We start from the raw sequence: 17,985 nt of genomic DNA, 5'->3' as shown, positions 1-17,985 counted from the left end.
AAAGTGATTGGTTCTCAGTGAATGTAGGTTTGCGGCAGGGGTGTGTGATGTCTCCATGGTTGTTTAATTTGTTTATGGATGGGGTTGTTAGGGAGGTGAATGCAAGAGTTTTGGAAAGAGGGGCAAGTATGAAGTCTGTTGGGGATGAGAGAGCTTGGGAAGTGAGTCAGTTGTTGTTCGCTGATGATACAGCGCTGGTGGCTGATTCATGTGAGAAACTGCAGAAGCTGGTGACTGAGTTTGGTAAAGTGTGTGAAAGAAGAAAGTTAAGAGTAAATGTGGATAAGAGCAAGGTAATTAGGTACAGTAGGGTTGAGGGTCAAGTCAATTGGGAGGTAAGTTTGAATGGAGAAAAACTGGAGGAAGTAAAGTGTTTTAGATATGTGGGAGTGGATCTGGCAGCGGATGGAACCATGGAAGTGGAAGTGGATCATAGGGTGGGGGAGGGGGCGAAAATCCTGGGAGCCTTGAAGAATGTGTGGAAGTCGAGAACATTATCTCGGAAAGCAAAAATGGGTATGTTTGAAGGAATAGTGGTTCCAACAATGTTGTATGGTTGCGAGGCATGGGCTATGGATAGAGTTGTGTGCAAGAGGATGGATGTGCTGGAAATGAGATGTTTGAGGACAGTGTGTGGTGTGAGGTGGTTTGATCGAGTAAGTAACGTAAGGGTAAGAGAGATGTGTGGAAATAAAAAGAGCATGGTTGAGAGAGCAGAAGAGGGTGTTTTGAAATGGTTTGGGCACATGGAGAGAATGAGTGAGGAAAGATTGACCAAGAGGATATATGTGTCGGAGGTGGAGGGAACGAGAAGTGGGAGACCAAATTGGAGGTGGAAAGATGGAGTGAAGAAGATTTTGTGTGATCGGGGCCTGAACATGCAGGAGGGTGAAAGGAGGGCAAGAAATAGAGTGAATTGGATCGATGTGGTATACCGGGGTTGAAGTGCTGTCAGTGGATTGAATCAGGGCATGTGAAGCGTCTGGGGTAAACCATGGAAAGCTGTGTAGGTATGTATATTTGCGTGTGTGGACGTATGTATATGCATGTGTATGGGGATGGGTTGGGCCAATTCTTTTGTCTGTTTCCTTGCGCTACCTTGTAAACGCGGGAGACAGTGACAAAGCAAAAAAAAAATATATATATATATATTTTTTTTTTTTTTTTCCCTGCAAAAACCGTCCAAATGCCTCTCTCTTCTCTTTCACTAATACTCTTACTTCTTCATCCCACCACTCACTACCCTTTCTAATCAACCCACCTCCCACTCTTCTCATGCCACAAGCATCTTTTGCGCAATCCATCACTGATTCCCTAAATACATCCCATTCCTCCCCCACTCCCCTTACTTCCATTGTTCTCACCTTTTTCCATTCTGTACTCAGTCTCTCCTGGTACTTCCTCACACAAGTCTCCTTCCCAAGCTCACTTACTCTCACCACCCTCTTCACCCCAACATTCACTCTTCTTTTCTGAAAACCCATACAAATCTTCACATTAGCCTCCACAAGATAATGATCAGACATCCCTCCAGTTGCACCTCTCAGCACATTAACATCCAAAAGTCTCTCTTTCGCGCACCTGTCAATTAACACGTAATCCAATAACGCTCTCTGGCCAGCTCTCCTACTTACATAAGTATACTTATGTATATCTCTCTTTTTAAACCAGGTATTCCCAATCATCAGTCCTTTTTCAGCACATAAATCTACAAGCTCTTCACCATTTACATTTACAACACTGAACACCCCATGTATACCAATTATTTCCTCAACTGCCACATTACTCACCTTTGCATTCAAATCACCCATCACTATAACCCGGTCTCGTGCATCAAAACCACTAACACACTCATTCAGCTGCTCCCAAAACACTTGCCTCTCATGATCTTTCTTCTCATGCCCAGGTGCATATGCACCAATAATCACCCATCTCTCTCCATCAACTTTCAGTTTTACCCATATTAATCGAGAATTTACTTTCTTACATTCTATCACATACTCCCACAACTCCTGTTTCAGGAGTACTGCTACTCCTTCCCTTGCTCTTGTCCTCTCACTAACCCCTGACTTTACTCCCAAGACATTCCCAAACCACTCTTCCCCTTTACCCTTGAGCTTCGTTTCACTCAGAGCCAAAACATCCAGGTTCCTTTCCTCAAGCATACTACCTCTCTCTCCTTTTTTCACATCTTGGTTACATCCACACACATTTAGGCACCCCAATGTATATGTCTGTGTATGTATATGTTGAATTTTTTTCCTTTATATTTAGTCGGTCTCCCGTGTTATTGAGGTAGCGCAAGAAAGAAAGGCCCAGCCCACTCACATATACGTATGTACATAAACGCCCACACACACACATATACATACCTATGCATTTCAACATATACATACATATGCATACACAGACATATACATATATACACGTACATATCCATACTAGCTGCCTTCATCCATTCCCATTGCTACCCCACCACACATGAAATGGCAGCCCCCTCCCCTTGTGTGCACGAGAGGTAGCGCTAGAAAAAGAAAACAAAGGCCAGATTCGTTCACACTCAGTCTCTAGCTGTCATGTGTAATTCACCAAAAGCACAGCTCCCTTTCCACATCCAGGCAACACAAAACTTTCCATGGTTTACAACAGATGCTTTACATGCCCTGGTTCAATTATTCCTTGCATGCCTTTCACCTTCCTGTATCATCAGGCCTCGATCGCTCAAAAGTCTTTTTCACTCCATCCTTTCACCTCCTGTTAGGTTTGCCACTTCTCGTTCCCTCCACCTCAGACACATATATCCTCTTTGTCAATTTTTCCTCACTCATTCTCCCCATGTGACCAAACCATTTCAATACACCCACCTCTGCTCTCTCCACCACACTCGTTTTACTTCCACACATCTCTCTTACCCTTTCATTACTTACTCGATTAATCCATCTCGCACCACATATTGTCCTCAAACATTTCACTTCCAACACATGCACCTTCCTCCACACTACCTTATCTATAGCCCATGCCTCACAACCATATGACATATTTGGAACCACTATTAATTCAAATACACCCATTATGCTCTGTGAGATAACGTTCTCGCCTTCCACACATTCTACAAAGCTCCCAGAACCTTCACCCCCTCCCCCAACCTGTGACTCACTTTGGCTTCCATGGTTCCATCCTCTGCCAAATCCACTCCCAGATATCTAAAACACTTCACTTCCAGTATTTATCCATTCAAACTTACCTCCCAATTAACTTGCCCCTCGACCCTACCAAACCTAATAACCTTGCTCTTATTCACATTTCCTCTCAACTTTATTCTTTCGCACACTTTACCAAACTCATTCACCAACCTCTACGGTTTCGCACATAAATCAGCCACTGTATCATCAGCGAACAACATCCGATTCACTTCCCAAGTCCTCTCTTCCACAACAAACTGCATACTTGCCCCTCTCTCCAAAACTCTTGCATTCACCTCCCTAACAACCCCATCCATAAACAAATGTAACAGCCATGGACATATCACACACCCCTGCCACAAACCAAGATTTTCTGAGAACCAATCACTTTCCTCTCTTCCTACTCATACACATACCTTACATCCTCAATAAAAACTTTTCACTGCTTCTAGCAGCTTACCTCCCACACCATATACTCTTAATACCTTCCACAAAGCATCTCTATCAACTGTATCATATTCCTTCTCCAGGTCAATGAATGCTACATGCAGATCCTTCTGTTTTTCTAAGTATTTCTCACATACATTCTTCAAAGCAAACACCTGATCCACACATCATCTACCACTTCTGAAACCACACTGCTCTTCCCCAATCTGATGCTCTGAGTTTGGAAAAGTGTGTGAAAGGAGAAAGTTGAGAGTAAATGTGAATAAGAAGGGTTGAGGGACAAGTTAATTGGGTTGTAAGTTTGAATGGAGAAAAACTGGAGGAAGTGAAGTCTTTTAGATATATGGGAGTGGATAAAGCTGTGACTGGAACCATGGAAGCAGAAGTGAGTCACAGGGTTGGTGAGGGGGCAAAGGTTCTGGGAGCAATGAAGAATGTGTGGAAGGAGAGAACATTATCTTTGGGAGCAAAGATGGTTATGTTTAAAGCAATAGTAGTTCCAACAGTGTTTTATGGTTGAAAGACATGGGCCATAGATAGGGTTGTACAGAGAAGGGTGGATGTTTTGGAAATGAAATGTTTGAGGACAATATTTAGTGTGAGGTGGTATGATTAAGTAATGAAAGGGTAAGAGAGATGTGTGGCAATTAAAGTGTGTGTGGTTGAGAGAGCAGAAGAGGGTGTGTTATCTCTGGGAGCAAATATGGTTATGTTTAAAGGAATAGTAGTTCCAACAATGTTTCATGGTTGCAAGACATGGGCTATAGATAGGGTTGTACGGAGGAGGGTGGATGTGTTGAAAATGAAATGTTTAAGGACACTATGTGGTGTAAGGTGGTTTGATTGAGTAAGTAATGAAAGGGTAAGAGAGATGTGTGTGGCAGTAAAAGTGTGTGGTTGAGAGAGCAGAAGAGGGTGTGTTGAAATGGTTTGGACATATGAAGAGAATGAGTGAGGAAAGATTGACAAAGAGGATATATGTGTCAGAGGTGAAGGGAACAAGGAGAAGCAGGAGACCAAATAGGAGGTGGAAGGATGTAGTGAAAAAGATTTTGAGCGATCGGGGCCTGAACATACGGGAGGGTGAGAGGCATGTAAGGAACAGAGTGAATTGGAACTACTTTGTATACCGGGGTCAACGTGCTGTCGATGGCCTGAACCAGGTCATGTGAAACATTTGGGGTATACCATGGAAAGGTCTTTGAGGCCTGGAGCTGTGGTTTTGGTGCATTACACATGACAGCTAGGACTCAGTGTGAACAAATGTAGCCTTTTTTTGTCTGTTTTCCTGGCGCTACCTTGCTGAAGCCGTGGGTAGTGATTCTGTTTCCTGTGGGATGGGGTAGTGCCAGGAATCTATGAAGGCAAGCAAGTATGAATATGTACTTGCCTATATATTTATGTCTTTGTATGTATATGTATGTATGTGAATATGTTATGTATATGAATGAATATGGGCGTTTATGTATATATATGGATGGATAGGCCATTCTTCATATGTTTCCTGGCGCTACCTCACTGATGCAGGAAACGGGGATGAAGTATAATAAATGATATATTATTTATTTATTATACTTGATCGCCGTTTCCCGTGTCAGCAAGGTAGCGTCAGGTAATAGACAATGAAGGCCCATCCACACACATTCACACATATATACATAAGCACCCATACACGCAGGTATACATACATATGCATATCACATATACATACACAGACATATTCATATATACACATGTATATATTTATACTTGCTCACCTTTATCCATTCTTGATACCATGCCACCCCACAGGATACGAGACAGAAACGTGAAGGAAAAGAATAAAGATAACATACATTGTATTCTTGCCCCCCACACCTGATTGCCCCCTCCTGTTATGTACATAAAAGCATTCAGTTTCATTCACAATACACATGCATATCAACCAAAAATTTCCATTATTTCATTATATATATTTCTTTCCCCATACAGATACATGGCTTTAGGTGTTGCTCTTCGGTATGTGATGGAGGCCCTCCAAAAGCCACATGGTAGTAAGATGTATTATTTTGGTATAGTGGCGTTGGATAGGTTCCGTAGTCGCCTTAAGGAGTACCCACGGTATTGTCAGCACCTAATGGCAATACAGCATTTCAACGAGTTCCAGCCACATCTTATTGAGGTATGTTTTGGATGTATTTGAATAGAGAGACAGGGAATTTATACTTAGAGGGAGTTATGAATACTTGAAAAGAAAATTAAGGAGTTATTGAAGGATTTAGCACCCAAGTTCAATCATTATTGTTGGCACAAGTAATAAGAATTCAGCGGGGGGCTGTAAACCCTACCCTCCTTGTATTTTAACTGTCTAAAAGGGGAAACAGAAAGGAGTCACGCGGGGAGTGTGTGGATGTAACCAAGATGAGAAAAAAGGAGGGATAGGTAGTATGTTTGAGGAAAAGAACCTGGATGTTTTGGCTCTGAGTGAAACGAAGCTCAAGGGTAAAGGGGAAGAGTGGTTTGGGAATGTCGTGGGAGTAAAGTCAGGGGTTAGTGAGAGGACAAGAGCAAGAGAAGGAGTAGCACTACTTCTGGAACAGGAGTGATGGGAGTATGTGATAGAGTGTAAGAAAGTAAACTGTAGATTGATATTGGTAAAACTGAAAGTGTATGGAGAGAGATGGGTGATTATTGGTGCATATGCACCTGGGCATGAGAAGAAAGATCACAAGAGGCAAGTGTTTTGGGAGCAGCTGAATGAGTGTGTTAGCATTTTTCATGCACGAGACCGGGTTATAGTGACAGGTGATTTGAATGCTAAGGTGAGTAATGTGGCAGTTGAGGGAATAATTGGTATACATGGGGTGTTCAGTGTTGTAAATGGAAATGGTGAAGAGCTTGTAGATTTATGTGCTGAAAAAGGACTAGTGATTGGGAATACCTGGTTTAAAAAGAGAGATATACATGAATATATGTATGTAAGTAGGAGGGATGGCCAGAGAGTGTTATTGGATTATGCGTTAATTGATAGGCGTGCGAAAGAGAGACTTTTGGATGTTAATGTGCTGAGAGGTGCAACTGGCGGGATGTCTGATCATTATCTTGTGGAGGCGAGGGTGAAGATTTGTAGAGGTTTTTAGAAAAGAAGAGAGAATGTTCGGGTGAAAAGAGTGGTGAGAGTAAGTGAGCTTGGGAAGGAGACTTGTGTGATTGAGTACCAGGAGAGACTGAGTACAGAATGGAAAAAGGCGAGAACAAAGGAGGTAAGGGGAGTTAGGGAGGAATGGGATGTATTTAGGGAAGCAGTGATGGCTTGCACAAAAGATGCTTGTGGCATGAGAAGTGTGGGAGGTGGGCAGATTAGAAAGGGTAGTGAGTGGTGGGATGAAGAAGTAAGATTATTAGTGAAAGAGAAGAGAGAGGCATTTGGACAATTTTTGCAGGGAAATAATGCAAATGAGTGGGAGATGTATAAAAGAAAGAGGCAGGAGGTCAAGAGAAAGGTGCAAGAGGTGAAAAAGAGGGCAAATGAGAGTTGGCCAACGGTGAGAGAGTATCATTAAATTTTAGGGAGAATAAAAAGATATTTTGCAAGGAGGTAAATAAAGTGTGTAAGACGAGGGAACAAATGGGAACATCAGTGAAGGGGGCTAATGGGGAGGTGATAACAAGTAGTGGTTATGTGAGAAGGAGATGGAGTGAGTATTTTGAAGGTTTGTTGAATGTGTTTGATGATAGAGTGGCAAACATAGGGTGTTTTGGTCGAGGTGGTGTGCAAAGTGAGAGGGTTAGGGAAAATGATTTTGTAAACATAGAAGAGGTAGTAGAAGCTTTGCGGAAGATGAAAGCCTGCAAGGCAGCAGGTTTGGATGGTATTGCAGTGGAATTTATTAGAAAAGGGGTGACTGTATTGTTGACTGGTTGGTAAGGTTATTTAATGTATGTGTGACTGATGGTGAGGTGCCTGAGGATTGGCGGAATGCTTGCTTAGTGCCATTGTACAAAGGCAAAGGGGATACAAGTGAGTGCTCAAATTACAGAGGTATAAGTTTGTTGAGTATTCCTGGTAAATTATATGGGAGGGTATTGATTGAGAGGGTGAAGGCATGTACAGAGCATCAGATTGGGGAAGAGCAGTGTGGTTTCAGAAGTGGTAGAGGATGTGTGGATCAGGTGTTTGCTTTGAAGAATGTATGTGAGAAATACTTAGAAAAACAAATGAATTTGTATGTAGCATTTATGGATCTGGAGAAGGCATATGATAGAGTTGATAGAGATGCTCTGTGGAAGGTATTAAGAATATATGGTGTGGGAGGCAAGTTGTTAGAAGCAGTGAAAACTTTTTATTTAGGATGTAAGGCATGTGTACGTGTAGGGAGAGAGGAAAGTGATTGGTTCTCAGTGAATGTAGGTTTGCGGCAGGGGTGTGTGGTGTCTCCATGGTTGTTTAATTTGTTTATGGATGGGGTTGTTAGGAAGGTGAATGCAAGGGTTTTGGAAAGAGGAGCAAGTATGCAATCTGTTGTGTATGAGACAGCTTGGGAAGTGAGTCAGTTGTTGTTCGTTGAGGATACAGCGCTGGTGGCTGATTCATGTGAGAAACTGCAGAAGCTGGTGACTGAGTTTGGTAAAGTGTGTGAAAGAAGAAAGCTGAGAGTAAATGTGAATAAGAGCAAGGTTGTTAGATACAGTAGGGTTGAGGGTCAAGTCAATTGGGAGGTAAGTTTGAATGGAGAAAAACTGGAGGAAGTGAAGTGTTTTAGATATCTGGGAGTGGATCTGGCAGCGGATGGAACCATGGAAGCGTAAGTGAATCATAGGGTGGGGGAGGGGGCGAAAATTCTGGGAGCATTGAAGAATGTGTAGAAGTCGAGAACATTATCTCGGAAAGCTGAAATGGGTATGTTTGAAGGAGTAGTGGTTCCAACAATGTTATATGGTTGTGAGGTGTGGGCTATGGATAGAGTTGTGTGGAGGAGGGTGGATGTGCTGGATATGAGATGTTTGAGGACAATATGTGGTGTGAGGTGGTTTGATCGAGTAAGTAATAATAGGGTAAGAGAGATGTGTGGTAATAAAAAGAGTGTGGTTGAGAGAGCAGAAGAGGGTGTTTTGAAATGGTTTGGTCACATGGAGAGAGTGAGTGAGGAAAGATTGACCAAGAGGATATATGTGTCGGAGGTGGAGGCAATGAGGAGAAGTGGGAGACATAATTGGAGATGGAAAGATGAGTGAAAAAGATTTTGAGTGATCGAGGCCTGAACATGCAGGAGGGTGAAAGGCGTCCAAGGAATAGAGTGAATTGGAACGATGTGGTATACCGGGGTCGATGTGCTGTCATTGGATTGAACCAGGGCATGTAAAGTGTCTGGGGTAAACCATGGAAAGTTGTGTGGGGCCTGGATGTGGAAAGGGAGCTTTGGTTTCGGTGCATTATTACGTGACAGCTAGAGACTGAATGTGAACGAATGTGGCCTTTGTTGTCTTTTCCTAGCACTACTTCGCACACATGAGGGGGGAGGGGGCTGTTATTTCATTTGTGGCGGGGTGGCGATGGGAATGAATAAAGGCAGACAGTATGAATTATGTACATGTGTATATATGTATATGTCTGTGTGTATATATACGTATATGTTGAGATGTATATGTGCGTGTGTGGACGTGTATGTATATACATGTGTATGTGGGTGGGATGGGCCATTCTTTCATCTGTTTCCTTGCGCTACTACTTTGCTAACGCGGGAGACAGCGACAAAGCAAAATAAATATAATATATTTATTATACTTGATTATTTTTTTCCTGCGTCAGTGAGATAGCGGCAGGAAACAGATGAAGAATGGCCCATCCACTCATATACATATATGTATGTACATAAACACCCATACACGCACATATGCATATGCAAACAGATCAACTTTTACTCATATACATACATACATACACATACACAGACATAAATGCATACATACACATGTGCATATTCAGACTTGTTTGCCTTCACCCTCCTGTGTGTATATGTATTTTTTTTTTTCTCTTTCACCATTTCCTGCATTAGCGAGATAGCGTTAAGGACAGAGGACTGAGCCTTGGGGGGAGTATCCTCACTTGGCCCCTTTCTCTGTACCTTCCTTTGAAAAATAAAAAACAGGAGGTGAGGGTTTCCAGCCCCCCACTCCCTCCCCTTTTACTTGCCCTCTATGACACTAAGGAAATGCGTGGGTATTTTTTCTCCCCTATCCCCAGGGATATATACATATATGGATTTGTAGGAGTGTGTGATAGAGTGTAAGAAAGTAAATTCTAGATTGATGTGGGTAAAACTGAAAGCGGATGGAGAGAGATGGGTGATTATTGGTGCCTATGCACCTGGTCATGAGAAGAAAGATCATGAGAGGCATGTATTTTAGGAGCAGCTGAGTGTGTGTGTTAGTAGCTTTGATGCACGAGACCGGGTTATAGTGATGGGTGATATGAATGTGAAGGTGACTAATGTGGCAGTTGAGGGTATAATTGGTGTACATGGGGTGTTCAGTGTTTTAAATGGAAATGGTGAAGAGCTTGTGGATTTGTATGCTGTAAAAGGACTGGTGATTGGGAATACCTGGTTTAGAAAGAGAGATATACATAAGTATACATATGTTAGTAGGAGAAATGGTGAAAGGGCATTATTTGATTACGTGTTAATTGATAGGCATGTAAAAGAGAGACTTTTGGATGTAAATGTTCTGAGAGGGGCAGTTGGAGGGATGTCTGATCACCATCTTGTGGAGGCAAAGGTGAAGATTTGTAGAGGTTTTCAGAGAAGAAGAGAGAATTTTGGGGAGAGGCGAGTGGTGTGAGTGAGCTTGGAAAGGAGACTAGTGTGAGGAAGTACCAGCAGAGATTGAGTGTAGGATGGCAAAAGGTGAGAGCAAATAACGTGAGGGGAGTGGGGATGTATTTAGGGAAACAGTGATAGCTTGCGCAAAAGTTGCATGTGACATGAGAAAGATGGGAGGTGGGTAGAGTAGAATGGGTAGTGAGTGGAGGGATGAAGAAGTAAAGTTGTTAGTGAAAGAGAAGAGAGAGGCCTTTGGATGATTTTTGCAGGGAAGTAGTGCAAGTGACTGGGAGTTGTATAAAAGAAAGTGGCAGGAGGCCAAGAGAAAGGTGCAAGAGGTGAAAAAGAGGGCAAATGAGAATTGGGGTGAGAGAGTGTCATTGAATTCAAGGGAGAATAATTAGATGTTTTGGAAGAAGGTAAATAACATACATAAGACAATAGCACAAATGGGAACATTGGTGAAGGGGGCAAACGGGGAGGTAATAACAAGTAGTGATGAAGTGAGAAGGAGATGGAGTGAATATTTTAAAGGTTTGTTGAATGTGTTAAATGATAGAGTGGCAGATATAGGTTGTTTTGGTTGGGATGGTGTGTGAAGTGAGAGGGTCAGGGAGGTTGGTTTGGTAAAGAGAGAAGAGGCAGTGAAAGCTTTGCAGAAGATGAAAGCCGGCAAGGCAGTGTTTGGATGGTATTGCAATGGAATTTGTAATTCAAAAGGGGGTAACTGTGTTGTTGATTGGTAGGTTATTTTTTTTTTCTTTCTTTTTTTTGCCGCTGTCTCCCGCATTAGCGAGGTAGTGCAAGGAAACAGATGAAAGAATTGGTAGTTAAGGGTATTAGATGTATGTATGGATCATGGTGAAGTGCCTGAGGATGATGGAATGCATGCATAGTGCCATTGTACAAAGGCAAAGGCCATAAAGGTGAGTGTTCAAATTACAAAGGCATAAGTTTGTTGAGTATTCCTGGAAAATTATATGGGAGGATATTGATTGAGAGGGTAAAGGCATGTACAGAGCATCAGATTGGGGAAGAGCAATGTGGTTTCAGAAGTGGTAGATGATGTGTGGATCAGGTGTTTGCTTTGAGGAATGTATGTGAGAAATGCTTAAAAAAACAGATGGATTTGTATGTAGCATTTATGGATCTGGAGAAGTCATATGATAGGGTTGATAGAGATGCTTTGTGGAAGGTTTTAAGGGTATATATGGTGTTGGAGGTAAGTTGCTAGAAGCAAAGAAAAGTTTTTACAAAGGATGTAAGGCATGTGTACGAGTAGGAAGGGAGGAAAGTGATTGGTTCTCAGTGAGTGTTTGTTTGTGGCAGGGGTGTGTGATGTCTCCATGTTTGTTTTATTTGTTTATGGATGGGATGGTTAGGGAGGTGAATGCAAGAGTTTTGGAGGGAGGTTTAAGTATATAGTCTGTTTGGGATGAGAGGGATTGGGAAGTGAGTCAGTTGTTGCTCGCTGATGATACAGCACTGTTGGCTGATTCGGATGAGACTGCAGAGGGTGATGACTGAGTTTGCTGGTCTGTGAAAGGATAAAGTTAAGAGTAAATGTGAGCAAGAGCAAGGTTATTAGGTCCAATGGAGTTGAGGGGCAAGTTATTTGAGAGGTAAGTCTGAATGGAGAAAAACTGGAGGAAGTGAAGTGTTAGATATCTTGGCGTGGACTTACCAGCGGATGGAACCATGGAAGCAGAAGAGTGTCGGGATGGGTGGTTCTGAGAGCATTGAAAAATGTTTCCTGTGTGGCGGGGTGGTGATGGGAATGGATGAAGGCACCAAGTACAAATATGCTCTTGTATATATGTTTATGTCTATGTATGTATACATTGAAATGTATATGTTTGCATATGTGCTTGTATGGGCTTATGTGTAACCAAGATGAGAAAAAAGGAGTTACAGGTATAATGTTTAAGGAAAGGAACCTGGATATTTTGGCTCTGAGTGAAACAAAACTCAAGGGTAAAGGGGAAGTGTTTTGGGAATGTCAAGGGAGTAAAGTCAGGGGTTGGTGAGAGGACAAGAGCAAAGGAAGGAGTAGCACTACTTTTGAAGTAGGAGTTGTGGGAGTATGTGATAGAGTGTAAGAAAGTAAACTCTAGATTGATATTGGTAAAACTGAAAGTGGATGGAGAGAGATCGGTGATTATTGGTGCCTGTGCACCTGGTCATGAGAAGAAAGATCATGAGAGGCAAGTGGTTTGGGAGCAGCTGAGTGAGTGTGTTAGCATTTTTCATGCACAAGACCGGGTTATAGGGATGGGTAATTTGAAAGCAAAGGTGAGTAATGTGGCAGTAGAGGGTACAATTGGTGTACATGGGATGTTCAGTGTTGTAAATGAAAATGGAGAAGAGCTTGTAGATTTGTGTGCTGAAAAAGGACTGTTGATTAGGAATACCTGGGTTAAAAAGAGAGGTATACATAAGTATACGTATGTAAGTAGGAGAGATGGCCAGAGAGCATTATTGGATTACGTGTTAATTGATAGGCTTGTGAAAGAGAGACTTTTGGATGTTAATGTGCTGAGAGGGGCAACTGGAGGGATATCTGATCATTACCTTGTGGAGGCAGAGGTGAAAATTTGTAGAGGTTTTCAGAAAAGAAGAGAGAATGTTGGGATGAAGAGAGTAAGTGAGCTTGGAAAGGAGACTTGAGTGAGGAAGTACCAGGAGAGATTGAGTGCAGAATGGAAAAAGGTGAGAGCAAATGATGTAAGGGGAGTGGGGAAGGAATGGGATGTATTTAGGGAAGCATTGATGGCTTGGGCAAAAGATGCCTGTGGCATAAGAAAAGTGGGAGGTGGGCATATTAGTAAGGGTAGTGAGTGGTGGGATGAAGAAGTAAGATTGTTAGTGAAAGAGAAGAGAGAGGCATTTGGATGATTTTTGCAGGGATATAGTTCAAATGACTGGGAAATATATAAAAGAAGGGAGGAGGTCAAGAGAAAGGTGCAAGAAGTGAAAAGAGGGCAAATGAGAGTTGGGGTGAGAGAGTATCATTAAATTTTAGGGAGAATAAAAGGATGTTTTGGAAGGAGGTAAATAAAGTGCATAAGACAAGAGAACAAATAGGAACATCAGTGAAGGGGGCTAATCGGGAGGTAATAACAATTCATGGTGAAGTAAGAAGGAGATGGATTTGTATGTAGCATTTATGGATCTAGAGAAGGCATATGGTGGAGCTGAAAGAGATGCTTTGTGGAAGGTATTAAAGAGTATTTGGTGTGGGAGGAAAGTTGCTAGAAGCAGTGGAAATTTTTTATTAAGGATGTAATGCATGTGTATGAGTAAGAAGAAAGTGATTGGTTCCCAGTGAATGTTGGTTTGCGGCAGGGGTGCGTGAGGTCTCCATTTTTGTTTAATTTGTTTATGGATGGGGTTGTTAGGGAGGTGAATGCAAGAGTTTTGGAGAGAGGGGCAAGTATGCAGTCTGTTGTGGATGAGAGGGCTTGGGAACTGAGTCAGTTGTTGTTCGCTGATGATACAGTGCTGATTGCTGATTCAGGTGAGAAGCTGCAGAGGCTGGTGACTGAGTTTGGTAGTGTGTGAAAGAAGAAAGCTGAGAGTGAATGTGAGTAAGAGCAAGGTTATTAGGTTTAGTAGGGTCGAGGGACAAGTGAATTGGGAGGTAAGTTTGAATGGAGAAAAACTGGAGGAAGTGAAGTGGTTAAGATATCTGGGAGTGGATTTAGCAGCAGATGGAACCATGGAAGCGGAAGTGAGTCACAGGGTGGGGGAAGGGGCAAAGGTTCTTGGAGCATCGAAAAATGTGTCGAATGCAAGAATGTTATCGTGGAAAGCAAAAATGGGTATGTTTGAATAGTGGTTCCAACAATGTTATATGGTTGCGAGGCATGGGCTATAGATAGGGTTATGTGGAGGAGGATGGATGTGTTAGAAATGAGGTGTTTGAGGACAAAGTATAGTGTGAGGTGGATTGACCAAGTAAGAAAGAAATGGTAAGAGAGATGTGTGGTAATAAAAAGATTGTGGTTGAGAGAGCAGAAGAGGGTGTATTGAAATGGTTTGGTCACATGGAGAGAATGAGAGAGGAAAGATTGACAGAGGATATATGTGTCAGAGAAGGAGGATATGACGAGAAATGGGAAACCAAATGGGAGGTGGAAGGATGGAGTGAAAATGATTTTGAGTGATCGGGGCCTGAACATACAGGAGGGTGAAAGGCATACAAGGAATAGAGTGAATTGGAAGGATGTGGTATACCGGGGTTGACATGCTGTCAATGGATTGAACCAGGGCATGTGAAGCGTCTGGGTTAAACCATGGAAAGTTTTGTGGGGCATGGATGTGGAAAGGGAGCTGTGATTTTAGTTCATTACACATGACAGCTAGAGACTGAATGTGAACAAATGTGGCCTTTGTCGTCTTTTCCTAGAGCTATCTCGCACACACGTGGGGGAGGGGGTGCCATTTCATGTATGGCTGGGTGGCGACGGGAATGGATAAAGGCAGCAAGTATGAATATGTGCATGTGTATATATATATGTCTGTATGTATGTGTAAGTATATGTATAGATATGTGTATGTTGTATAGATATATATATATATGTGCGTGTGTGGGTGTTTATTATACACATGTGTATGTGGGTGGGTTGGGCCATTCTTTCTTCTGTTTCCTTGCACTACCTCACTAAAGCGGGTGACAGCGACATAGTATAATAAATAATGAAATAGATGTGTATATGAGGGGTTGGGTCATTCTTCGTCTGTTTCCTTGCGCTACTTCGCTGACGTGGGAAACAGTGGTTAACTATTCTGACATCGCCCTACCCTTGTGTCAGTGAGGTAGGGCCAGAAAATAGGTGACGAAAGGCCACATCCGCTCACATCCATGCACGAGCAGTTATGTGTAATGCACCAAAACCAGAGTTTCGTACCCACATCCAGGTCTCATAAACCTTTCCATGGTTTACCCCAGATGCTTGATATGCCTTGGTTCAGTCCATTGACAGCATAGTGAACATCCCTTACCAACATTCAATTAATGTAGGTAAAGGGTTCCCTCCTAGTGCCTGAAGACAACAGCTAACTCACTGAAAGAAAAAAGTGAGGGAGAGGGAGTGTGGCTGGTGGGGGTGAAGGGCTCCTTCTTACTGCCTAAGGACAATAGAAAAAGCTGCAAGTGTAGACAGTAAAGTGTTTGGGAGAATTATTATTGAGAGGTTGCTAGCCTTCACAGAACATGTCATCATGAAGGAGGAATGTGAGTGTCAGGAAAGGTGGAGGATGTATGAACCAGGTTTTTGCTGCAAAGAGTTTGTGTGACAAGTATTTGGAAAAAGTGCTTGGACTTAATGTGGCATTTGTGGACCTAGAAAAATCTTTGATGGGGTTTGAAGAGGCCATCTAGAAGATGCTGGGAAAATTGGAAAGTTATTGAGTGAAGAGTTCATACTGGTGCAGTAATTCATGTGTGAATAGGAAGGAAAAGGTGGCTCTAATCAATGATTAGTGATGTTACAATGATTGTTTGACCTATTTATGGATAGCATGATGAGGGAGGTGAATGCAAGGGTCTTCAGAGTATGGGGCAGGACAAATCATTTGCTGTTGGCAAGTAACAAGCATCTGGTGGCAGACTTGAGATGCTCTTCAGATGCTGATGACAGAGTTTGGGAGAGTGTTTGTGATATGAGGAAGCTAAGAAGAAATGATTACAAAAGTAAGGTAATGAGATGCAGCAGGGGCATTAGACTGCATGGTTTAAGAGGAAACCTCAATGGGAAGGACCTGGAGGAAGCAGAGTGCTTTAGAGACCTTAAGATGTCTGCAGGAGGTAGGGGAAGGACATGTACAGAAAGACTGAAGAGGGTTGGAGAAAAACCTGCTCCCAGGGTACCGCATTGTAGATCTTAAAGGTTTTAGAGGTGAAGTCTATGTGAGTGACTCTAACTTGGCAGCCAGCTGTGAAAGATGGTCAACCAAGTCGTCTCATTGTGTTTTTGTGGAAGTTGGTGTCAAGTATATTTTGTGTAAGGATTAATTAGTGTATAGTGTCAAACAGTTTGTTGATGTGTGCTGTGAATAATATAGTGTAGGACTGGGGTTGTGATTGGTTAAAGCTGATGATGTTTGCCATGACTGATATAGTGTGGGATGGGTTTTGATTGGTTAAAGTCTTTTTGAATATGTGTGAGGTTTATGGAGTGATTGGATCAAAACCCATGTTTTGTATGTGAAATTGGGAAATTTCGCTTTATTCTTTAGTGGAATAGTCTTTCAGATGGTGGATACTGCAGATAGAAGTGATGTAGGGCAACAGGAGGAGTGGGAATTTGGGTAGTTTGGAGAGTTTTATGATTGTCATTGTGTTGACAATTTACCAGATGTTAGGGACATTTTTGTTTAGCCAGGATTGGCTGAAAATGTATGGAAGTGCTTTGATTGCAACTGGTTCCAAGAATTTTACTTGAAAGCTTGATATGTTGTCAGGGCCTGTAGCAGGAGTTCTTATATATTTTGATTGCATTGCTTGTGTCAGTGGGAGTGAAGGTTGAAAGGGCTGTTGTTTTTAGATAGAATTTGTGTAGGCTTTTCATGACTCCTGTGTAGGGGTATCGTTGGTATATGGCTGAATTTTGAGTAGTTTTTTATGAGTATGTTTGTGTGTTCTTTGGGAGAGAAAATGTTGTTAGATCAGGTCAGAAGTGTTTCATGTGTGGGGAGGGGGTTGGTGCAGTGGACCTTCTTTAACATGCATCAGAGTCGGTTGTTGTGGGTTTTGTGGTTCATTGTGCTAAAGAAACTGTCAGTATGATGTTTGCCTTTTTTTGGTTATGTTAGTCATGGTGTTGTTTAGAGTTTGGATTTGTTTTGTGATTTTTATTGACGGTTAGTGGCTTTGTCTTAAGCTGGTAACCACATTTTGTGAGGTCTTCAGCTTTTGGGGAGAAGTTTATTGTATAATTCTATGTCCTTGTACTGTATGCCATTTGCTGGATTGGTTAGTGATGATGCTATAGTGGGAAATAGCATACTGTAAGGATGAGAAATTACTTATCACAGTATTCAAACCTGTATTCCATTTAGTGTGAACACTGGTCAGTTTGTCTTCCTGTAGTTTGTGCAGTTACTTGTATTGTATGGAGAGTGAGTTTTACACTCATGTGACACCATCTAGAAAACATTCTTTTGTATCATACAACCTTTTAAATTTCTGAATGTTCCATGTGTTAGGAGAGCCAGGTGGAAAGTTATCAGAATGGGTATTTGGTCAGAGGACAGTCTGTGTAGTATGCTATAGGTGGTTCATGTGTGTGTATATCTGGCAAGGTTGGCAGCTGATGGTGGTTGCAAAACTTGATGTTGCAAGGATGCAGTTGGTTTATAAGTAGTTCACTTTCAGGGTGTTGGATATGTGTGTTAAGCCAGCTGGGATGGTGAAAGAGTATGTGAAAGAAGTAGATGACATTGAATGTGTATAAAAGCAAAGTAATTAGGGTTAGCAGTAGAGAGGGACATTTTAGTTGGGGGATGAGTTTGAAAAGAGAAAATTTGGTTGAAATTAAGTGTTTTAGATGGCT

The 17,985-nt window shown here is 42.1% G+C and overlaps 1 protein-coding gene across 1 annotated transcript in view; it reads left to right on the top strand.

Moving 5' to 3' along the window:
• Positions 1–17,985, top strand: part of Not1 (CCR4-NOT transcription complex subunit 1) — a 560,605-nt gene that overhangs the window by 245,166 nt on the left and 297,454 nt on the right. Inside the window, exon 17 of the mRNA XM_071695617.1 lies at positions 5,601–5,790. Coding sequence (XP_071551718.1) covers positions 5,601–5,790 — 190 coding nt within the window. The remainder of the gene's footprint in view (positions 1–5,600; positions 5,791–17,985) is intronic.

Source organism: Panulirus ornatus, chromosome 58, assembly GCF_036320965.1.
Source record: "Panulirus ornatus isolate Po-2019 chromosome 58, ASM3632096v1, whole genome shotgun sequence".
NCBI lineage: Eukaryota > Metazoa > Arthropoda > Malacostraca > Decapoda > Palinuridae > Panulirus > Panulirus ornatus.
Note: the sequence above shows the minus strand (reverse complement) of the source record. Positions and strands in the feature narration are given on the sequence as shown.